At 49.7% G+C, this 23,226-nt stretch overlaps 7 protein-coding genes across 7 annotated transcripts; 3 read left to right on the top strand and 4 right to left on the bottom strand.

Moving 5' to 3' along the window:
• Positions 1 to 1,237: 1,237 nt before the first annotated feature.
• Aspvir_000099 (uncharacterized protein) lies at positions 1,238 to 1,625 on the top strand (the record flags this gene model as incomplete). The annotated part of the gene is made up of 2 exons (XM_043265243.1): positions 1,238 to 1,465; positions 1,545 to 1,625. 2 exons carry the CDS (start codon positions 1,238 to 1,240, stop codon positions 1,623 to 1,625), a joined length of 309 nt encoding a protein of 102 aa, XP_043121178.1.
• A 555-nt stretch (positions 1,626 to 2,180) lies between these two features.
• On the top strand, positions 2,181 to 3,402 carry Aspvir_000098 (uncharacterized protein; the record flags this gene model as incomplete). The annotated part of the gene is made up of 5 exons (XM_043265242.1): positions 2,181 to 2,430; positions 2,509 to 2,649; positions 2,710 to 2,870; positions 2,933 to 3,208; positions 3,277 to 3,402. The coding sequence occupies 5 exons, from the start codon at positions 2,181 to 2,183 to the stop codon at positions 3,400 to 3,402; spliced, it is 954 nt and encodes a 317-aa protein (XP_043121177.1).
• Positions 3,403 to 3,539: 137 nt separating this feature from the next.
• Positions 3,540 to 7,438, bottom strand: Aspvir_000097 (uncharacterized protein; the record flags this gene model as incomplete). The annotated part of the gene is made up of 13 exons (XM_043265241.1): positions 3,540 to 3,756; positions 3,830 to 4,222; positions 4,303 to 4,872; positions 4,961 to 5,102; positions 5,166 to 5,281; positions 5,329 to 5,400; positions 5,463 to 5,580; positions 5,650 to 5,991; positions 6,041 to 6,203; positions 6,271 to 6,428; positions 6,563 to 6,802; positions 6,916 to 7,146; positions 7,228 to 7,438. 13 exons carry the CDS (start codon positions 7,436 to 7,438, stop codon positions 3,540 to 3,542), a joined length of 2,973 nt encoding a protein of 990 aa, XP_043121176.1.
• Positions 7,439 to 9,848: 2,410 nt separating this feature from the next.
• Positions 9,849 to 10,984, bottom strand: Aspvir_000096 (uncharacterized protein; the record flags this gene model as incomplete). Its single annotated transcript, XM_043265240.1, has 2 exons — positions 9,849 to 10,275; positions 10,365 to 10,984. 2 exons carry the CDS (start codon positions 10,982 to 10,984, stop codon positions 9,849 to 9,851), a joined length of 1,047 nt encoding a protein of 348 aa, XP_043121175.1.
• Positions 10,985 to 13,421: 2,437 nt separating this feature from the next.
• Positions 13,422 to 13,938, top strand: Aspvir_000095 (uncharacterized protein; the record flags this gene model as incomplete). The annotated part of the gene is made up of 2 exons (XM_043265239.1): positions 13,422 to 13,613; positions 13,669 to 13,938. The coding sequence occupies 2 exons, from the start codon at positions 13,422 to 13,424 to the stop codon at positions 13,936 to 13,938; spliced, it is 462 nt and encodes a 153-aa protein (XP_043121174.1).
• A 1,253-nt stretch (positions 13,939 to 15,191) lies between these two features.
• On the bottom strand, positions 15,192 to 18,404 carry Aspvir_000094 (Na+/H+ antiporter Nha1; the record flags this gene model as incomplete). Its single annotated transcript, XM_043265238.1, has 1 exon — positions 15,192 to 18,404. The coding sequence occupies one exon, from the start codon at positions 18,402 to 18,404 to the stop codon at positions 15,192 to 15,194; it is 3,213 nt and encodes a 1,070-aa protein (XP_043121173.1).
• A 1,886-nt stretch (positions 18,405 to 20,290) lies between these two features.
• mvp1 (sorting nexin Mvp1) lies at positions 20,291 to 22,812 on the bottom strand (the record flags this gene model as incomplete). Its single annotated transcript, XM_043265237.1, has 5 exons — positions 20,291 to 20,500; positions 20,637 to 21,230; positions 21,283 to 21,404; positions 21,494 to 22,234; positions 22,290 to 22,812. 5 exons carry the CDS (start codon positions 22,810 to 22,812, stop codon positions 20,291 to 20,293), a joined length of 2,190 nt encoding a protein of 729 aa, XP_043121172.1.
• Positions 22,813 to 23,226: the final 414 nt, after the last annotated feature.

Raw genomic sequence — 23,226 nt, 5'->3', positions numbered from 1 at the left:
ACTCGTTTCTATTCTCTCTTCTTCGAATTTACAATCTTCGTCTCTTCTTCCGCATCTTTGGGCTTGGCTTTGTTATATAAGCGGTGTTTGGTGTTGCAGGGAATCTGGAAAGGTAAAATAAGCCGTGGGCTGGTTTGGCATGGTTCAGCATTCTACTACACCACATATGCATCTTTGCCCCTTTTCTTGACCTTTATTTTCTTGATCCTTTCATACAGCCTTTCTTCTGCATAATTATTCATCATCATCATTTCTTGTTCACTATCCATTCTATCCTATCCTCTCTAGCCATACTCATTTCCCTTGCGCAATGAACAACGGTTGCATGGACATTGTTTCTCTTCAGAAAAGAATTTTGCTTTTGAACGGAAGATAAGCCATAAATTCATCCGACTCCACCTGCCTGGACCTCGAATTGCCTCGGCCTTGCACGAAAGCAACCCAGCCTGTCAGCTACCCTCCTCGATGTTCAACAACTTCTCAGGATGAATTGAAATCCACACCGCCTAGGAAGTGCCTGCAGAATAATAATAGCTGTATGCCCTGTATTTGTTGACTTTTATTGCCTTTTGGTGCCAAGGTGCTAATGAGGACGTAGCGGCACAGACGAGAGATAGTCAAGTTAAGGAAGTGCTATCTATCTAAGAACGAAATTATAACAACCATTCTATGTACTGTTGATGATTCTCAATAATCAGCCCCTACTAATTAAGCACTAAAATATGCACCAAAGTATGCATAGCGCAAACGAATGAGCGTCCAAAATTGGATTTATGCGGTGCTTAGCCTGATCGGGGAATATCCTCTATGGGAAGGTAAATATGAATCCCACTGGCCTGGGGGTTTTCAGAATGGGCAAAATAGCTGATTTACACGTAGGATCTCTGCTTCAACAAACATGGGTGGTTCACTGACCTTGAATGCTCCTGTGAATGGTCACTATGCGGAATCTGTTCTCTGATTTCCTAGTGGAACACAACCAGGGCTGGTGGGATCTGTGAGACTGTGACACTCTCAATGATCGCTTTCGGGATAATGAGTTATCAGCTGTGGTGATATTAATATTCTGATTATGCTGCATGCCTGTCCTGTTATAAAAACGTCCTTGGAACCTCCCCCTTTCCCACGCGGCCTCACCTCACCCCCATCTCTTCATTTCTCCCCAAGGCCCTCAATTCTTTTCCGTGCCTCTCGCAAATCTTCCTTGATTAGACAACAGTACACATTCAAGTCAGTCATGTCAGTCTGTGCGCTCGAAAGTGCCGCTGAAGCTGGACGCCCACTGGACACGGAGAAGGTGTCTGACGCTCAAAGCCATGCATTTCGTGGACCAGCATCGGTCAGCGGTCCTGATGAATCGGGTTCTCGATATCCCTATCTCAGGGGGATTCCTTTGTATAATCTCATCACAGCTCTAATTGTGGGAATGCTTCTCCTGGGCCTGGATATCAATGTGGTCGCAACAGTGGGTTTCCATAGAAGCAGATGCGTTCGTACTGTCTTTGCTGTGGTAGGGTTGCTAAACACAGATGCAATAACGCTAGGCCGTTCCTACAATCTCGAACTACTTTGACAGTTTTGAGGACGTGAACTGGTACGGTTCGGCCTTCCTTCTGGCTTTGTAAGATGCCCCTCCGAAGTTCTGTGTTCATATTACTTAGTGTTCTGACACTGACTGGTCAGATGTGCAACGCAACCGCTTGCAGGCAAGATATATACTTTATTCCCTTTGAAAGTATGTTCCCTACTCGTCTCCTCCAAAAGTACCTGTATGTCGGTTTTATAACCATCTTTGAGCTCGGAAATCTCATCTGTGCTCTCTCAACGTCAAGCAACATGGTCATCGCTGGCCGGACTGTTGCAGGGTTGGGGGCTTCAGGCCTTTTCAATGGAGCAGTCATTATTCTGACAGCGTGCTCGCCTCCCAAGATTCGACCTCTTGTAACAGCTTGTGGAATCTCTATGATCACAATAGGGGGTATTATTAGCCCACTGATTGGGGGTGCCTTTACCAAGCATGTCAGCCAGCATTAGTGTAAGTCTTTCTTTGTCTTGCTCCTCAGATTTATATATTTTAGATTCATTCAGGGTCGGTCGTATTGCGCGTGCGTTATGAAAGACTAACCGGCGAGTGCCGATGCCTAGGCTTTTGGGTTTTTCTCCCATTTGGTGGCGCCACCATGCTCGTTATGCTTGTTCTCCGCGTCCCCGAGCAAGCTACCAAGCCACCAATGAGCTCTGTTCTCGTCAAACTCCCCAGAAAGCTCGATCTCTTGGGCTTTGCCCTCTTCGCCATCGCCTGTACCATGTTTCTGACTGCCATCAATTGGGGCGGAGCAACCTACCCCTGGAGCTCGGCAAAAGTGATTGGGCTTCTCTGTGGAAGTGGTGGTATACTGGCACTCTTCATCACATGGGCTATCCATCGGGGTGATGAAGCCTTAATTCCACCTCATATTCTTCGAGAGCGAAATCTTTTCTTTGGCTGCTGAATCTCCGGTCTGCAAGGTGGTGCCACCATCATGGTGGGCTACTACCTACCTTTGTGGTTTCAGGCTGTCAAGGGAGCCTCGCCGACCGATAGTGGCCTCATGATGCTGCCGACAATGATAAGTCAGATCCTAGGTTCAATGACGTCGGGCGCACTCGGTAAACGGAATCCAATCTCTCTTTGAAAACAAGACTTCGAATGCTAACTTGTTTCCGCAGTTCGCAAGCTCCATTACGTTCCCCCTTGGGCAATCATTGGTAGTGTGATGACAGCAGTCGGATCCGGACTCATTACCACATTCACAGCAGATACAAGCAAGGGAAAGTGGATCGGTTATCAGATCATCGCGGGGTTCGGACGGGGTGCAGCGTTGAACATGGTTAGTAGTTGGTGCCTGGACGAAACCTAACATAATGCACGGCCCTGACAGCATTTCTCTAGCCCATCGTCGCCAGCCAAGAATATCTAAGCCGCGACTCCATTGCTATTGCCAGTTCTGCTATTGCTCTGTGTCAATATCTGACTGGGTCCGTTGCCATCTCCGTGGCGCAGGCTATCTTCCAGAATCGCTTGACGCCAGCTCTGGAAATGTACGCGCCCAATGTTGATCCAGCAATCATCCTGCATGCTGGCGCTACAGGATATGCCGATGTTTTACCTGCTGACCAGCTCCCCGGAGTTCAATTCGCGTATAATGAAGCATTGGTCAAGGTCTTTGTAAGTGCTATTGTTTCTAGGTTACCTGTAGTCTGAAGTATTCAACGCTGACTGACCTACCGCCATAGTTTCTCCCCACAGCCACTGCTGCTGTGGCTGCCTTGCTGAGCTTTGGCTTCGCTTGGAAGAAAATTGGCGTAGAGGAGCACAACGAAACGCCTCCAGCTGTTTCAGATCATGTCCAGAGTGAGTAGGGTTAGTGGCATTGCTCATTTTCTCCAAACATATAATATGACTGGGCTTTCCAGTTTTTGAAAGTGAATATCTATTACGTGTTTATATCCAGTCGCAACAGAAAAAACCAGAAAGCAATGCCCTAGAGCCTTAAATGTCACGACTCGAGGTTCAACAGCTTCGAAAATTCCCCAGTGGGATTATTGAGTAAATCACGAGGATGTCCCACCTCCGCGATCTGACCACTGTTCAGAACAGCAACTTGATCGAAGTCAAGCAATGTGTGGATCCTATGCGCCACCATGATGATCGTGCAGCCATTGAACAACTCCCGTATGACATTCTGCACTTTGGCATCCGTTTCAGGGTCCAGGCTACATGGTCCCCTTGTCAGCTTTCAAGCAATGGATGGAATGAGAAATAGGGCGCAGTAACTCGTGAACGTACCTGCTCGTTGGTTCATCCAAAATCAAGATTTTGCTCCTCTTCAGCAGAGCTCTGGCCAGACAGAAAAGCTGCTTTTGGCCCTGCGATAGAATGCTTTCATCTAGTCTTGACGCCAGCACCTCTTCGTCGGTGCTACTGTGGCTTGCTGCAAGGATGCTCCAGACCCCCACAGATTGCAGGGCATCAACAATCTGCGTGTTCGAAACTTTGCCCAGTGGATCGGCATTTTCCCTGACGGTACCGGGGAAAATGAAAGGTTCTTGGCTGAGACAGCTAATGCGTTGTCGGATTGATGATCTGGTCATCAACGAGATATCTTGTCCATCGATGAGAATTTGGCCGGATACCAGCTCGTTGAGACGGAGGAGGGATAGTGCCAATGTACTCTTGCCACTAATTCGTAGTAATGTGTCAGGCCGGTGCTTCGCTCTGAAAAGAAAATATGTTGAGGACACAATGGGAGTTGAGCTCACCTTCCGGTTCTGCCACACAGACCGAACTTCTGTCCGGCTGCAATTCGAAGGTTAATGCCGTTGAGTAAAGGCTTCTTGTCACCAATATCCCAAGCAATTCCTGCGTCTACGAATTCAAGCACAGGGCTCATCGGCCATTCAGAGAGGCCATCATGAGTCTGAATGGCCATGTTACTCTCTTCAAGAGGAGTCTCCTCGGCAAAGTCTTTGATGCGTGAAATGGCCCCCAGTGATGTTTCAAACAACGTCCAGTTTTGAATAAGCGCTGATAGAACGAGTCCCAGATCCATCATCATTACAAGGGCAATTCCCAGAAGTCCTGGGTCCAGATGAGAGCGAAGAGCGACAGACGCTCCGACAAGAAGGACTGTTATGCCGGCCACAATCAGATTGAGCACGAGACTCAGCCAGCGCTGGATACACAGGAGAAGGTAGTAGGGCCGATGGGCGGTGTCTAGCAAAGAAAGCATTCGGTTTGTCGTAGCATGAGTCCAGGCAAAGGCGCGAATAGTGGTGACTCCTGCCAGTGACTCGATAAAATGGGTGTAAAGAGGGCTCTTGAGCTCAATTCTGTAGATGGTTTGCATTAGTTTATGAATCGAAGAATCAAACTAAATCAAGCAGATCAACGTAAGAAAAGCGTATAAGAGCAACCTACTCTAGCAGCCGCAGCTGTCGGGACGTCTCGAGATAAAACCTCTGGATCAGATACAAAACTCCAAAGAGAAGGGGCAAAGCCGCTGCCAAATGGGGCAATGAGGCTATGGCAGTGGCGCCTTGGGCAATAGCTCCGAAAAACTCTAGAGGCCAATGAAGTTAGATGATTGTCCAGTTTGTCTTCCAAGTCTCATTGCTGCGCTTACGGAACCCTGTAGATATGAAACCTCGAGGCAGAATCATGTCAACTAGCCTCATGTCCTGACTGAAACGGGTCACTAGAACTCCAGTCTCGAGGTTTGACAAAAAGGACAAGGGGGCACTAAAGTTATTAGCCAATTATCGCAGGGCGTATTTAGAAATACTTACCCCATGCAAGTGCGCAGCACGGTTGTGTGAAGGTTCTTGGAGGCAAATGGGACAATGATGACCCATGTCCAGCTATTACCAGGTTAGAGAGGTCATCAAAGACACGGATGATCGAAGAGAGATATTGAACACACAATACGGCAAGTACAAGCGCAAGGGCTTGGACAACAGAGAATGCTCCATACAGTCCAAGCCAGTAGCCTAGGCGCGAAGTACGGTCGCTGCTGGAGGACCAAAGGCTGACCCATACATCTTGGAAAGAGTGAGTCTCATGCCGTCGCGATCAATAATGTACCGGTCGGGGATCTCGTTATAACTTACACCGGAATCCGCTCATACCGGCTTCTGTAATGAGGAAGAGAAGCCACGCAGCAATTCGTGACCAACCCAGCGCTGAAAAATAATACTTGTATACGGCCAGCTCAGTTGTCTGTCGACTGCCATCTTCGGAAGGACAAGCATTAGAATTGTCTGAGGTGGGAGTCGGAGACACATCTGTTGGCTTGTCGCCTTCCTCCGGCTCATCTGCTTGTGTGGGTTGAGTATCATTCACATGAATGAAGCCATCAATGTCGTCTCGAAGTTGGGCATAGCTGCCTCGTTTGATCACCTGGCCATTGTCCCCGAGGACCATGATCAAGTCAGCCTGGGGTAAACAATAGGCTGAAATACGGTTAGCCAAGTCGGTAGCCTGCGAGTGAGATACACATACTGCTGTGAGTAGCCAAGAATACAGTACTCCCCAACTGACGCAGGAGCCCAGCCGAGCCAAAGACGTTGTTAAATACAGTTCGGGCTGTGGAATTGTCCAGGCCACTTAGAACGTCGTCAAAGCAAGCAATACGTTTGCGAGCATAGACCGCTCGTGCGATAGCCTATACACGCCAGGATTTACTTTAGAGGCCCAATCTTCTGGGAGTATAGACAAGGCTGATCACTCACGATTCTTTGTCTCTGACCTCCACTCAGCTTAGAGCCTTTACTGCCGACGAGTGTTTCGTCGCTCGCCGGCATCTTCTTAAGATCCAAATCCAGTGCACATGCGCTTAGAACAGTGCGATACCAGTCAGGATCGTAAGTAGGCGATGAATCTTGACCAACTATATTACTCCGTATTGAAGAATTGGATAGCCATGGTGTCTCCTCACAGAAGGCCAAGTCTGGGTACCTCACGAAGAGCTCCCCTTCCAACACCGGCGTCTCACCTGCCAGACCCTTAAGGAAGTAGACTTACCGCAGCCGACTGGACCGACAAGGATGACAAGATTACCAGAAGGGGCATCCTTAAGTGTAAGTGTGATACCATTTGTCTCTGGTACATAGGGGGATTTCCAGCCAAATCTGACATTTTGTAGAGATAGGACCACACCTTTCTCGCTGTGTGGATGCTGTGAGAGAGGAGACAGCTCAATACCAGAGATGTTGCTGAATGATGTGGATTGAGTCGACAAGGACTCAGGAAGCTGTCTCTTCTCTATGGAAAGTATAGTCTTATTAGCTCACGTGGAGAAACTAAGAGTCTGGTTCAGGATCCGGAAAACCCGGAGCACAATCACACATGTTATGGCCGGGGATTGGAGCTCTCACCAAGGCGATTCTGGTTCTTAAGAAAGTCCTGGATTCTATGCAGGCAACCTGTTGAAGCAAATGTGTCTGGAATCGCCAACAAGAGGTAGCTCAGTGGTGTGATCATCAAACTAATAAGCGACAACGAGGTGATGGCTTGGTTGACGGCAAGGCCCCCAGAGTCCTGCAACAATGCTACTATCGCATAGGCAGCCAGTGTCGCAAGCTGACCGATGATTATAGGGGAGTTGACTGGGATCAAGTATCAGTACGATCAGGGGCTATTCATGCAACGACAGTTGACTCGGGACAGAAACGAATGTAAGCACGCACTCATGCAGACACGAATTGACTGGATCCGGCGGAACTTCTTGGAGACTTCAAGCTCCTCGATGCGCAATGCTTCGATCTTGGAACGCATTATCTCGGCTAAGCCGAGAAACTTGACGTTGCGAATAGAACCCAGGATGGAAGTTGTGAAGTTGATCCGCTTTTCGGTAGCCCGAAGCCATTCTTTTTGCCGAGTGGAAACAGCGTTACCCATAGCGAAGGACGAAGCCGTGAATACTGATTTGAACTTGTCAGATGAAGGAAAAGACGGGGTGTTGGTTGGGGAAATGGACAAGACTCACCTATCACTACCAAAATTGGAGCGATGCAGACCGCACCGACCTGGGTTTCTAGCAACCATGTAGCCAGTGCTAACTGAAGAATATTTGCCCAAGTTTCACAGACAACTGAATAAAAATATTCGGCCAGCATCTCTATGTCAGAGCCCATAAGCGACATGGCACTGGATTCGTCTGTGCTCCCCAGTGGTAGATCCATCATATGCCGGAAGACGAGACTCATCAGACCGCCCCGGATCATTGTCACAGCACGATATCCCAGGTGCTCATAGGAAGCTCTAGAAATCTGCAACGGAATGTCCGTGTTACTTCCAGCAGTGCGACGAGATGGCAACTAGCTTACAGCAATCCCGGTAAAGACAATTGCAGTGGCCCCAATTAAGCCATAGCCGATGCTTAGTGAGGAAACATCAGGGCCATGTAATACACTGACCACTTTCTCAATGAGAAATGGCTGCGCAATACTGAATCCCACAACACAAAGCCGCGGGAAGGCGATCGCTACCATTTCCCAGCGCAGACACTTAATCACGGCCCAAAGTAACGCATTTTGTCCAGTCTGGTTGCAGTGGGACCATGTATCTGCGAATCGGACAGACAACTCCGAAGACAAAAGCTTCTCGTGAACGGCGGGGAGGTCATCCCCGGCCAGTGACGCGGAGTGTCCTCTCCACAGCAGCCCATTCAGCCAGGTAAATAAGCCTCGGGTGAAAGGCCCGCTCACACTTTCAGTGGAGTAAAATTTCTCGGCTGATAGAAGCCATTTCTGCTTTTCAACACTGGCTAGCACCAAGAGAACTAGCTTGACAGCCAAAGATGTAGAAAGAAAGGCGGAGTAGGCCTGATTCTCTGGTAGCAGCCAGGCGGTGCGCACACGCGCAAGATCAAGGAGCAGCGAGATCAACAAATACACAGAGACAAGAAAAGATGGCCGAATTGAGCGGACGTGCTCTAGGTCAAGAAGTAGTATAACACCTAGCGCCGATAATAGGTCGAGAACGGCACTTGCAAGAAGGGTGCGCCCCCCAACGGGGTGCTGTGTCGCAACAAGCACAAGTAATGCAACCTGAATAGCTGCAAAAGTCACAGAGACACTCTAGTGCAAGATAATCTTAGAAGGCTCGGTCTGTCCATATCGAAACCTCCCTTGGGCAGTAGGAAGGTGGGAGGTGGGAGGCGGGATTACTCACCAGTGTCACCACTCGAAGTGTGGAAGAGAACACCTTCCGTGACTGTCTGAACAAGTGAAGCATACGAAAAGATGCCAGAACGAGGAAGCAAGCGGCTGGAACGATGCTCAGGATATCTGACTCGAAAAGTACAGTGAAGTCGAAACCCCCACGACAGTCCGCTGTAGCGACGATAGGCCCAAACTGGCCATCGTCGCATGCGTCCGTGGCCCACGTCAACACCATGGCGGGACCGGCGCAAGGCCAGGAAAACGAAGAATAGAATGCTGAAGTGAGAGGGCCGATGAGATTCCGGCGACAATTAGTAAGGGAGAGGATCTCATCTACGAAGAAGGCCGCATAACGCGTCTTCGAAAAATGCTCGGCTGCTGGTCAAACGCCCTTCGTACAAGGATCTGCACCTTTTGTTATCGCCATACGAACTGCTCGCAGTATTGTCTTTCAGGACCATGATAAATGCGAGCTCCGTGCTAGTTTTTGCGATGCAGGTGTAGACCGCTAAGTACCGGGGATGAGAGTGTTGCCTAATAGAGGTTATCATTAAGGAGGGGTTTATGGTTAGCACAACTCACTAGCCCAACTTTGGCTAATGGTAATAATCATCGTCGTCTCGATTTGGTATTGGACTGATAATTCGCAATATCCTGGGGTTATATAAACATCTAAATGTGCCAAGGGCCCAAGGCTACCTAAGCCTCGCCGCTGGAGGTCCGATAGCGCCCCAAAACCTGGCCCAGTCGGGTCCTAAGAACGTATCCGCGGCATGTTTTGACAGCCAATCATTCCTATCTCGATGGCATATGCATATGCATGTGTACGCACTACGCAGTATCCCTAGTGAATTTAGTGACGTTATATCCATGGGCCCCGAAAATTCGCCTTCCCTTTGCCTTACCAGTAGCTACGCGATGGTCCTTTTGCCAAATCTCAGTTAGATCCGATCGTGCGGGATTCTCCGCCAGGTAAAACATGGATTATCCAGGTTGATGTAACAGGACCAAGTCCACTGACGTTCAATGTCAATCTAAGTCTCGGAAGGTGTAATTGTTCCTCGAACGCAGCCAACCGAACAAAGTTGGCTTGGTAATAGGAAAATGTAATTGAGCAATAAATCCATGAAGATGCAAGGCTCCAATTACGTGGAAGCTGTACCGGCTACTCCACCCAAAGCAGTCTCGCTCTCATCCAGGTTTGCGAACTGAAGGCTCAACTTCCAGAGTAGTTCCTGTTGTTCTTCGTCCTTTGATAGGGCAGCAGACTCAGCAAGCTCACTGCCATTTAAGTAGACATCTTTGGGGTATAGACCTAGCTGTGGATCTTCTAGGCATAGTGCTGCCCTCACAATATCACCCGCAGACTTCTCCACGGTGCGAAGCATTCCATTAGGCCACAGATTGACCGCAAGTCTCGTATAAATCCGGACAGGGGGAGCTAATACATATCTTTGAAATGCGGAAAGCTTGTGGTTTAGGTTTTCATGGAGCATTCCGCCAGGGTCAACGCCGAGAATGCAGATTTTCTCCAGACCAGGTGTCTTATCTAGGCGCTTTTGCAAGGCGTGCCTGAAAGTGGTGAGTGTCAGTAAAACATAGGCATTCCTTTTTCTTTTTTCTTTTTTTTAACTTTTCCTGGCCGAAAAAGGTATACTCACATAAACATAACCTGGCATAGCTTCGAAGCGCCATATCGTCTCATTGCATCATCTGCCTGCTCTCCTGGGCTGACTTTTTCCTTCGGATGCGCCAGTTGCACTGGATCCCACTGCAGCTTCTCGGGCTTATGCCCTTGATTGACAGGCAGTGCCGCGTCATGCGTCCAGCTCGACACGTAAACGATGCGTCCATGCTCCTTATCTAGACTTCCCAGCAACAATAATGTAAGGAGAAAATTTGCAAGGTAATTCACCGCGAAATTTATCTCGAAGCCCTTCTTGTCGCCATCGTCGTCGGTGAATTTGAGGCCGCCTTTCTCAGAAAAGACAGCCGCATTGAGAATCAGCGCTCTGATAGGCGGGAGCGTGCCAGATCTGACTTTCGCATTTAGGTCGCTGGCAAATGCTCGGATAGACTGAAGGCTGGAGAGATCAAGTTCAGGAGTTCTGATCTCCTTGGCATTTGAGCCGTCTAGTTGATATAGCTTCTTCGCGCGAGGGGCGTTTTTGTTACGGACAGTGAACAGGCAGTGATATGATTCAGGGTCTTGCACAACTCTTTCCGCGATTGCTTGACCAAGGCCGCCAGCAGCGCCCGTCACAATGACCGTACCAGGCATTGCTCTCCTATTGGGAACGTTAATGGAAGGATTGAAAAACTAACACATGAAGCAAAAGAGAGATGGAATGGTATTCTTATAACCCAATGTGCAAATAACCAAGGTCAGACTGTGTTCTAACTTCTAACTAGGAAGTCTCCTGTGCACTGACTGTCTCAATATGCCGTTTCCGAGGAACCCGGGGTCTCGACATTCCGAATTATATTGCGGGCTTGCTGTAGCTAGACCCGGATTTCACGGATTCCGCGAACCGGCCGGTTGGACTGTGATCCGGAGTCCGGCCTTTTTGGAATCGAATCGTGAAATTAGGGTTTATGGTTAAGGACATAGTCTATCAGAAATTGGATAGCCTAGCCGATAGGTATGGTTAGTACTTAGTAGGCACTTAGTGAGTGATTACTATTGGAGGCACGAGATTGGGCCCACAGCTGAAATACGGATACGTGGCCAATAATCATAAGGTAAGTGCCAAGCAACTCTTGGCTCATATCTACAGAGCCGACTGCGGGGAGCGGCATATATCCATGTCTATTCTTGTATAGGAGAGAGTACAGTACAGAGACACCTATCAACTGCTTCATGAGGCACTCGAACCATGGCCTCATGGAAGCCCTAGGGGCGGTATCATCTCCTGGCCAATCCACATCAGCGACTCATTTATCTGTTTGCTACAGAATGGTGACTGGACGGCGCGCGTCTTATTTCTGCACTATGGACTGGGGATGCATCTCCTTTCAGGGACCTGGTTTGCCAAAACTACCGGACGACGCATAGTGTCAGGAATCATATCCTCTCTCAAGGAAGAAATACCATCAGAGTGGACGGACACAATCGCATGGACGAAGCGGGCTGTAGAGATCATGGAATAACTTTTAATCAAAACTGTACATATCTAGCAAGCAGAATGACACCATTGTTAAGTCACAATTCTTACTATCGGGTAAGTGCTCAAGCAATAAGTACCTCCGAGTAGCAGGCTACGAATCATTAATCGATCATCCAGGTTTACCCGTCGTCAACATTGTCGGCAATATAACGCGCACAGGAATGTAACAGGACTCTCCCCTGGACCTGTCAACACTCGGTTCCGCTTTATGCAAAGCTATTTGGGTTTGATATTAACCATCCTCTCTCTAGCATCACAGTTTGCACTCCAAAGCGAACTGTGTGAGTGGGCATAATTCAATGATAGAATAAGTAGAGAAACCTTCTTATCTCTCTTTTAAAAAAAGAATGTCTCAGCTTGATTTACGTAATTAAATTTGCTGTTATGCATTTGTTTACAGATCAAGTCTCTTTATCAGCATGCTCGCTAGATCCAAGTTCGTAAATATACATTGACAACTAAACCTGAGGTACTTCCAACCGCCTCCGTAAACGAAATCTAGTCTAATACACAATTTGCAACTGCAGAAAAGTCTGGTCTCAACATTCGGCCGTGCATCAAGCAAATCATATAACGGACTTTGATGTCTAACACTGCTCCTGGGATAATGGCAAGACGCAGACCGGAACAGGCAGAGGTTGGTTTATTGGAAAACTATTATTCAATTAAGGCTGTGACGCTTGTCATGGATCATGGAGACACAGTTACCAGCACTTTGCATATCCGAAGTAGGAAACTGTATGTTGATCCAGGAGCTAGATCTGCTATTCGCTGGAGAATGCCATGGGTCATCTCGACCGAGGACGTTGGCCGCTCGCATATAACCACCAGGGAGCCACCTGGTGAGTTCGGGAAATGAATCCCTTCTGCTGAAGTGAACAAAAGAATCAGATTAATCGCCATGCTTTCAATCAGGAAGGCTGCTCCCAAGAAACATTAGAAGCACCTTGCGGTTTTCAGCCGTCCAAATGCTCTTCAGCTCTCACAGCTGGCAGCTTCACTAGGTTCTGATTGAATAAAGGGAATATCCCTTATTAATTGGTACTATGTATTTAGTTCCATTATTATTAAGATTAATTATAGACAGTAGGCTAATAACAAGACTTATATAGAGTATATGGAGGGGACTATCCATAGGAATCACCCATAAACTGGTTGCTGGACTTGATAGTAAGAAATAGATCATAAATGAAATAAGATAGAAGGAAAAGAATATAATAGTAAACAGACAATTATATTGATAATACTGGTTCAAGTACGGTTGAGCAGACGGGAAGCCCTGTTTCCACACCCTATGATTATTTGTACTGAATTGTGCAAAAGCCTATATATAGTCCAAAAAACCATTCTTGCTAATGCACTACTATATGCCTCTCTAAGTGGGCGTAATACCATGATTAATCACCGTCTGCCATGAGTCAGTTCTCACCATGTGACGTGCGGTACCTATGACGTAGCGAAGTAGTACAGAGTACTAAACACAACACGGCCTCACCAAGTCGCGACAGCGTCACTCCAAACCCTATCAATATTGGCCATTATACCAGCATTATGGAAAGCAGCGGCCTGCGCGGTCTTACCCGACGAGCCCTGCCCGAAAGCCTAAAAACCCACGCTCAAACCGCACAGCATGTCATCTCAAGCATGATGGGGATCCGCCAGACTTTGCTCTCGGCGGTCCTCTTCGACGTACACCCTGTCTGCTCGCCACTGGTGAGCGAGCTGGTTGCAGATTACCAAACGGTAGCTTCCCCTCATTTTTGGACGAGTGGGAAATCGGAAATCTGACGGGTTTAAGGGTACTGGCTTGCCCGAGCGTCCTCATCGCGATGCATACATCATCGTTTTGCTTCCCGGAGAATCGACGATTGGGAAACAGCATGATCTGTTACTTCTTCCTCTATCGCGGGCTGGGAATCCGGTAGTCAGCGTAGTGGATGTTGAGGGGAAGGTCCTGGAGATGGACTGGGAGGCCCAGGATTACTTCCGAATAAATGAAATGTGTAGATTCCGCGTCTCGGAACATGGGAGGATCAGTGCCCTGTGTGTGGTGTTTCCTCGGACTTGATATATCATGTATATTTGAATAGGAGCGTCAGTGACAATGTAATGATACGGGCGATGTACTTGATGGAAATTGGCCATTCCGCGATTCGGGTCAAGAATTTATTCGCAAAGCAGGAGGTAGGTAGGTACTCCTCATGCAAGAGACTGCGCTATGGAAATGTCTTCCTCTCTTTTGGTGGCCTCTGGGTGGTGGGGTCTCGAGTGCATTGAGGAGTCGCCTCGAGGCAGTCCGCAGAGTAGAAGAATGCATAATGGGATACTCTTCATACGGAAATAGCGCGCTTGCCTGAGGAAGAAAACCAAGGACGGCGATAGCAGGTCTACGATGTCCTGTGTAGATGCATTGTATTCTCATCATGTCTGAGAAGGGAGCTCTTCAGCTATTCTGCCACTGCTCTCAATATTATGTACTCTTCTCATAAATGCCACGACTTGAGATTTTGCATGGGGAATTGATTTGTGCGAGGGATCATCCGTGGGTGGGACTTGTCAATTATCGGATTGCACTACGGAGTACGGATACTTTTTCTGCTCCTCTAAAACGGTCGTCTATACTCTTAGTCGAGTGCTTCAATCGTTGAAAGGACTATTGATAGTTGTCCAATATTCATCAGTCTTGATTAGACACATTAAAATTGAGTATTATGACTTCTGCTTCAGACTACGGCAGTTGAGAAATGATCGTTGTCTACAAAGTAGCAAAGGCTAACTAAAAACAAAATCAAGACTACTTGCAATGGGACATGAGAATCTTTTTTTAATATAAAAAGGCACGAGATAAACCTACTTAGTACGCTGAGCTTTTGGTAATCTGTTGTGTCATGCAAGGAGTCCTGGACTTTGTACGCCGACGTGTCCAGGTTCAAACAATGGAGAAAGACAAAGGCAACCAACGACAATCAGGCAAGTGGACTCATATAATTACGACCAAATGGTACGTCTATTGGTATTGTGCAGGCAAGTACTATTGAAAGTGGACGCAAGCTAAGAAGACTATATCCAGCCACTCAATAGTCGATGCACCAGAATCGACAAAACAGGAAAGGGGAATCAATCAAACATTACACAACGTCAAGTACGCCCTCTATATACAGCAACCGAGATAGGCGTATGCACAAACGTCCCGGCGCCAATGCTGAGTCGAAAGATGAGTAATAACAGACAAGATTCTAGATCCTGTTCCTCGGCTTTGTACACCGCAAGGGGCTGTCGCCTGGCTTGCGCTCGCTTTCTACTCTTCCTTTCAGCATAACTTCAACTCTCGCGACCTTTCTCCCCTCCCCATGAAATACGTGTGCGGTGCCCATTAGGCCCCGAGAATTGGTCTGGCGACGTCGATGGAAGTGCGCTTACAATTCCAGCATCGTCTCTTCGCGCAGATGCCCGAGAACCATCCGCGAACTGAACTCTTCCTCGCACTTGGCGAAATTCGCCATTGTCTTCGCTGTCCGTGTCTTCGACTGCGGCCCCCGGGTCATCAGAGTCCGAGTCGTTGTGCAATTCTCCCAAGGCCGCCAGACGACGACGACGCTCTGCAGGTGTTTCACCCGTGTCGTCCAAGTCGGCTTCCCGCGGGGGACGCGCAAGACCGGCTGCTTCTCGGAGGCGAGCTGGTGGGATACGCTCGGTACCGTCGTCGTCGGAGTCTCTTCGCGAACGCGGATGAGGCCTGGAAGGCGCGTCGGACGGCTCCAGGTGACTGCGTCGCTCCTGTGCAGCCGAGCCTTGAGTCACTCTGGCCAGCGAAGCAGCGACGTCAGGCCCTGGAATGTCCTGTTCCGATTCGTCCTCGGTGGTCTCGCTGTCAGAGTCGAACTGTTCGATGCCGCGAGATTCTATCTGGGTCCCAGGCGATACCGGCACTTCAACAGGTTGTGCTGGGAGAGATTCTCGCTGCTCGGCCTCGTCCCGAGCCACATTCTTCACACGCTCGGGAACGTCAGTCTCCTCGACCAACTGGCGACGAGCCTTAGGGTCCAGATTCTTTATCTGCTCGGCGAACTCGTGTTTCGTCATGCGGCGACCCTTGTGACCGACACCTCGCTTGGCAACATCGTCGTCGTTGGCGAGGGTGAACCGCAGTCCATCGTCCGCTAGCCACTCGTCCTCGGCCGCCTTTCTGCTCTGTGCAGCTTGCGAGGTCTCCGCCTCACCGTCTCTGGCAAACCAGGTTCCCATTCGTCCCAGGCCGCGACGGCCAGGGGCTCCAGTTTCGGGCTTGCCAGTGGCCGGAATCGAGTACTTCTTGATGACCTCACCATCCTCATCTTCGACAATAATGGTGTTGCCGAATTGATACGCGTGAGCCGACCGAGCTTTGCCCTTGGCCTGCTTGCCAGATTCTTCGGTCGATTTCTTCTCCGCAGCTTTCTTCGCCTCCTTGCTTTCCGCTTGCTCGCCGCGGCCTTTGCCCCAACCGACCCATTTGCCGAACTGCTTGCGAGCTTTTTCTAGCGGGGGCCCGGCCGCAGCTCCCACTGCATGTTGGATTTCTTCTCCTTCAGTCTTCTCATGTGGCTGGCTTCGGGATTTGGACAGTTCGCCCGACTTATCCTTCTGCAGCCGCAGCCTTTGTTCTTCAATGTGCTGCTGCCGTTCCTCCGGTGATTTATGACTAATATCTTCTGTCTTCAGGACATTGCCTTCTATGTCTTCGATGACCATCGTATGGCCTTCCAGGTACACCTCTAAGACAGGTTCTCGGCCAAACCGATCACGCTCATGGGTCGGTGGCGATCCGCTCCGTTCAATCTTCTCCCGCTCCTCGGCTTCCTCCTTTGATTTCTCAGTCTCCTCACCAGCCTCGGGCGACCTTTGAGGCATAATGGCTGACTGGCTGATCGGACCTCCAGCTCCATCATCCCGCCTACGACGTCTTCGAGGCTTGCGACTAGGAGGTCGACCGGTGGGTGTCTCGGATTCTTCCTCACGAACTCGTCGCAAAAAGTTACCAGGAACGCCAATAGGTGGAAGAGTTCCAGGAGGGAATTCCGGCTCAGTGGACGAATCACCCAACTCGTCTGCATCGGTCTTGCGGAATGACATTGACCCTTTGGCCAACGACTGTACGCGAGGCAGCCGGTTCATCCAAGACGGACCCTCTTCATTGGCCGTCGTGTACGACAGCGTGATGGTCAAGGTATTGATACGCTTTCCAAGGGTAAAGACGGCAATCGACGAACCGTGCACCAAAATGGATGAGATGACCATAAACGTGGTGATAGGCCAGATCAGCTGCACTATATAATAGTCGGGGGACCCGGGCTTGGGCAGTTGCGACTCAGCCAACGGCTGAGTGCTATCATTTTCGAGCTCAGCCCTGGTTAGAATTGCAGCGAAGATGGCACCGACACCGATGGGTCCAAAGTGGCCTGCGAAAAGAGCCTCACGCCATGTTTTCACGTCCGGTATGATTGGTTTCAATATCATCATGATCGGAATCCGGCGGAAGAAGATGACCAGAATTGCGATGACTACGAGCCTCCAGGGCACGAGGCCGATATCCGGGTTGTTGTAGTCCTCCCAGGGGATAATAGACCCGAAATAGACAAAGTACGCCAGATTGAGAAGCAAGTCAATGACGTTGGATACGTGAGACTCCTCGGTCTTTTCAGTGAACCAGCCATCGTTGCTGAAGCCAACGCCGCAAGCAAAGCCTATCAGAAGATCATCCATGCCCAGCAAACTTCCGGAGCCGGCGCAGAACACGGCCAGGACGAAATAGAAGACCAGGAAGCTCTCGCGATCGATCAACTGCTTGCGCTCGGCGAACTTGATGGCATGGCGAGCAATATATCCGATGGCGAAACCATAGATTGCGCCAAAGATACACTCATAGAGAATCGTCACGCAGAACCAATTGAGCGACACCTTCCCTGCATCGGGGCGATAGCGCAGGATATAGAACGCGAGATAGATGAACGGGAAGGCCATGCCGTCGTTGCAGCCTGACTCGGCGGACAAAAGATCTCGCAGATGTTTGGGGACTCGCTTGGCGAATTTACCCTTACCGACAACCGAAGAGGCCAAGACGGGATCGGTAGCTGTCACGCAAGCAGCGCATACAAGACTTTCCAGCCAGTTGAGAGGAGGCACCATCCACCAAATGAAGAGACTAGTGATCAACCAGCCAAAAGTCATCACGGGAACAAGCAAGAGACAGACAGATTTCCAATGACGTTCCATGTACGCTTTGGGCAACTCGACACCGACGGCGAAACACTGGACGACGAGTACGATGCGCGAACATTCGAGGGTAATTTTGTCGACGTTGCCCCATTCGGCGGGGTTGAACAGATTGGCGGCATGAGGGCCAAAGATGATACCACACAGCGTGGCCACAGTTGCTTCACCAATGTACAGTTTCTCCTTGACGAAGAGGGAGCAAAGCATGAACAGCCCGGTGAAGCCACCGAGGATCATGTACGCCAGGTGAGGCTTATCGATGTCCAAATGATCCCACGCCATAATTTCTCAGCGCTTCCCCGTGTAAGTATAGTTGTTTTTTCTGATCCCTACGCGGGTAGCAATATCTCCACGTTCTCCAACTGATTGAACGTGCAATTACAGATATAAACGCCGCACCAGGATTGCTTAATCCCGTTTCTCCGCATACCTTTCCGAGAGGAACGACAAGAAGGAAGTGCGCGGATAATGAACGGCTAAAACGGTCGAACGAGGTCTTTTCCTGTGCCTATTTGCGGTTCTCGTCAGCTCTGGATTCTGCGACAGTAGGCGGTTGAGCAACCAGGGCAAGATAAACAACAGGTGAACGGAGAGAAATAGGTGTCAACCGGAAAAGGCAAGGAACGTCGGCCAGAAATCCGAAAACTCCTCGGCCAAGTGCCAGTAACAGGAATAAGAGAAGAGAAGCAGGGACTACCAGATTGGGAAATCAATAACCTGGAAAGCACGCTAATCGTCTTACTCACCCCAGAACAGAAAGAAAACAACAAGGAAGGGCAGGGAAAAACAGACCCAGGAAAGCACAAGCGAGGACAAGAAAGAGACAAGAGAGGATAAGAGACAGAAAACGGAGGAGAGACAAGACTCTGGGCAGACGCAACTCACCAGGAAGCGGGCAAATTCAAGGACCCAGAGCCAAGACGACGAGGACGGAACCCAAGACCACAACCGGGAATTTCATAACGACTGGTGCTGTGCTCACTGTTTGCTTTGGTCTGGGGACGACGAGTCAATGTCAAACATGAGTCTGGCTGTGGTAGGCTAGATAATTCCTTTTTTTTCAACCCCTTCTTCTCCGTTTGTAGTAGTAGTGAGTTTGCCGAAGGAATCAGAAAAAGCACAAGCAAAGGCTACCTAAAGCTGAGGGCGATGACAGAGGCGGTACTGGCAGCCTTACTGGCTGAGGACGCAGCGGGGATGCGGCGATTCGTCATTCACGTTCTCGTCGCCCCACCTGGCCCAAAGCGGAACGAACAATTTCTGTCCTTGGCGGATTAGTCAGGCTTGGTCTTGATAAGACAGAATACTAATCTTCGTTCCCTCAGAGAAAACATACGTCTTATAAATAGACAGAATTAAAGACATTGGTGGATGGGCTGTATCAGACTCAGACCGATATACAATGACACCTGCAATGTCTACTACGTACCTAGTACCTACCTACCTTGTGTCGCTGAGCCACATGGGATCTATATTAGGGAGGCGTGATAGGTAGCACAACATTCCTAGGCATAACGTGGGCCGCCGGATGTAATCATTTCCAATTGCAAACAAGGCAATCTCTGAGACGCTTTCAACAACATAATAATATCTGCGGAGTATGATACTGCACCAGATCCTCAAATCAATTGCACCAGCCTTGAGGCTGCCCAGCATGCTTCAGTATCATTTGCTACAGTCGTGCTCCACTCATGGGCGCCCGGCGGGAAATGCGGTTAGATTGGTATATGAGTGGGACCGTTGAAGACAAGAGCTGTGATCCCATTGGTGATATTGATTGTTGAACTTGATCCTGATAGGGTAGTTTGTATTGATCCGGTCGTTCCTGTTCCCCACTAGCAGAGCACTAAGCCCATACAGCACCGCACCTGAGCGTAGGGTACAAAGTCGGAGGAGCTGAGAAATGGCGGCAGCTTGGATCGGAATCAATTGCCTTGCGATGCATACACAGGACATATCACACGTATCAACAATGGTAGGCAAACCACTACCTTACCAGATACGTACTCAAAATGATCACACAGCCATCAGTCCAGAATGAAAAAGGCCCATCGACCAAGCATACTGAAACAGAAATTAACTATCCAATAGCGACAGGCTGAGCAACAGCAAAATAACATAGACATGCTGGGTAGACACAGTTGGAAAAGAAAACAACAACTCTCGCATCACTCGCCCAAAGGCATCCCTTCCACCTGATCACTCAATGACCGCCAATTGTCGGCCTGCAGCTCGGAGTATTTCACTCGCTCCTGGCTCCAGTCTTGATGAAGTCTGCTGATGTGATACTGACTCCGCTGGAAATGTACCAGCTCATCTCGGATGCACTCTTTGATGAAGACTCCTCTCGCGTGTTGCTGCACAATTGATTCCTTGTCCTGCAGTGCCAGCAAAGCATTGTGTTAGAAGAAAACATGGCATCAGAGAAGAAAGCATACGCGGCAAAGGAAAAAGCAAAAATAAGATCTAGAGCGAAGAAAAAGGAGAGAAAAAGCAAAAAGAGAAGTTTCATACCTTGAATATTGACTCTTCGACCTTCTCAATTTCCCCCGGTTTCACCGCCCCTTGAGGGCGTGACCGCAATTCCTGCAGTTTTCGCTCGTTGCTCTCAATCCGTCGCTCCAGTTGTGGTATGTTGTTTCGTGCGTATCGGTCCCGTCGGTCGAACATCTCTCTCACACTGACAAGGCAATCCCGCTGGAACTTCAAGTCCTCCAGTATACCATTTTCCCATGCCCTGGCTTCGTCCTCCAACAGACTCTGGCTGTTGGAGAGGTGCCTGGCCGTAGCCATGATGCCCTCGTTGAGTATAGGAACATCGTTGGTATCCACAGCGTATGTATCCTTAGTCACTTCGGTGAGTGACTGCAATGCGAGCGAGAACCGCAGGTGATCCGCGGCAAGTCCCTCGTTACGCTTGGCTAATCGCTCGAGCAGTGTGCACAAGTTGATGTAGATTTCGGCTGAGCGCTTCACGCCACTACGAACTGTCTCAAAAATATCCGTCAAGTTGGCGGGCAATGAGTCCTCAAGATCAGGAGGGAGGACCCGGCCCGTGAACTCGTCTTGTACCGAGATCGTGGCTTGTTTGCGCCAGACCGAGAGTTCCTAACTGCATGTCAGTTTCTCGTATGCCATTGATACAAAAAGATCAACACACCGTAGGAACCGTTAAGAACATGATCACGAGTTGCTCCTGGCTTAAAACAGGGTGACGGACGAGTGCATTGGTGAACCGCACGAGGCCACGGCGCCGCTTCTCAAGGAACGAGTTTGAATCCGCTGAAAGGTGAGTGCCATTGACTTCAAACGACGGAAAGAAGTGAGTAAGCTTTGAGGAGAGCTTGTAGCAAGCCTGTGCTCTGACGTACCTGCAATTCTCTTGGGTGGGAGTAAAGGAAGTTGTCGGAACGGGTATCGTTTCTGCAGACAATCTAACAACCAGACAAAGTCACTGTATCGTCGAATCACTGTGCTACCTCTTCTCGCCGATTTCACCTCGTAGTTGCGATGCTGAAACATGAACATGCCCTCCTTTTCAGGCAGCAGGTTGACTATCACAGCCTCCTCCACTTGTGAATTCGTAGCAATACCGATGCCCGATCGCCGTTGGGCATTGGACTCTTCCTGCCCACTACTGGGGGCGTCGAGATTTCCAAGTCCAGCTCGGACAGGTCCGCCAAAGCCATCACCAGCAGTTGTATTGCCATAACTCTCCCCCCATCCAGACCCGGAGATAGTGGAGGGCGCAGCGTCTGTCCGCCCGTTTGCACGGCCCCCGCTCGGTACTTCATGTTGTGTCTCACCCTCGACAGCCCTGCTGGACCAGGCATTGGTCACCGATCGCACACTTCCGAAGCCGTTGAGGACTGGGGGCTCCGGTTCAGTTTGCGCATGGTTATGGCCACGGTGTAGTTGGGGGCTACCCCACGGATCAGCCTCCAAGCCACCCAAAGATTCTCTGGACTGTCGCGAGCGCGCAGAGGGCGGATCATTCGTGGCCGGGGGAGGAGGGGGAGGAGTGGTGGGTCGTTCCTCGAGGTGAGACGGTGCAGAGGGTTGTTGCCTGTCGCGCAGTCCGTCAAGGTAGGAACTTTTCGGTAGCGGAAGCTCTATAAGGGCATTAGCAGATTTTCAGACAAGCCTATGATGGTAAAGGCGTTATACTCTTGCGTCGATCATCCACCGCATCAAATGTAAGATCCTCCCCTTCCTGCGCAAGGCCAATCAGCGCTAGGAGGACGTTGAACTGGCCTCGACCAAGCCCATTCGCGCTATCGCCATCACCTGAAACAACGAGATTAAAGATTTTGGCCTGTTCGCTGGCGCTGAGCCCGCTGCTCGACAGGATCTCCCGCACAGAGGTCAAGCCCACGTCGCCCCCGACACGATCCCCCTCATTAAGCACAAGGTCATATGCGTCAATATAGCTCTCGGGAACATCCGCGTCGGGCAGCAAAGTCTTCACGAGTTCGTGTCTGGCCGCCCGTTTATTCGCGTTGCTATTCCAGGGCGAGTTCGCCTGGAACCCGTCGTCATCGGCGAAGAGGGAGGACGAGCCTAGGTTGGCGGAGCTTCCAGCTCCAGCTCCACCGAACGATGGCTCATCCGCGAAAAGCGAAGACTTGGACCTCTGATGGACTGTATCACCCACAGAGGGATCTTCTGGCGACGTCCCAAATAAGGACATTATGGACAATCTCGAGTGCGCGATGCGTCACGGATCCGTTGGCGATGATCCCAGTTCCAGGTTTGGGGAGCGGAGTTCGGTCGGAGGCTGGGAGAGTAGATAAGTGGCGGACAACACCAAGGGCCACAAAAGCAGTCTGCAAGTCAATGGACAACCCCAAGAACAGGATTGAGATAAAAGACGAGGTTCAACAACCAGCCTAGTGCCAGCTAAGCTCTGCTTCTCCTCCTGCGATAAGGGTAGAGAGCATGAAGCTGAATGAAGCCTGGGGCCCGCAGGTGATGTTGGTTGGTGGATCCACCACAGAGCGCGCACTAGTCTAGTTATTCGAGTCTGACGATAAACAATGCTGGTACACATATGGGGATAGTATCACCTACTATCAACAGAAAACCTTCATTGTCAACAATGATA

This window comes from Aspergillus viridinutans (assembly GCF_018404265.1).
Source record: "Aspergillus viridinutans IFM 47045 DNA, scaffold_1, whole genome shotgun sequence".
NCBI lineage: Eukaryota > Fungi > Ascomycota > Eurotiomycetes > Eurotiales > Aspergillaceae > Aspergillus > Aspergillus viridinutans.
Note: the sequence above shows the minus strand (reverse complement) of the source record. Positions and strands in the feature narration are given on the sequence as shown.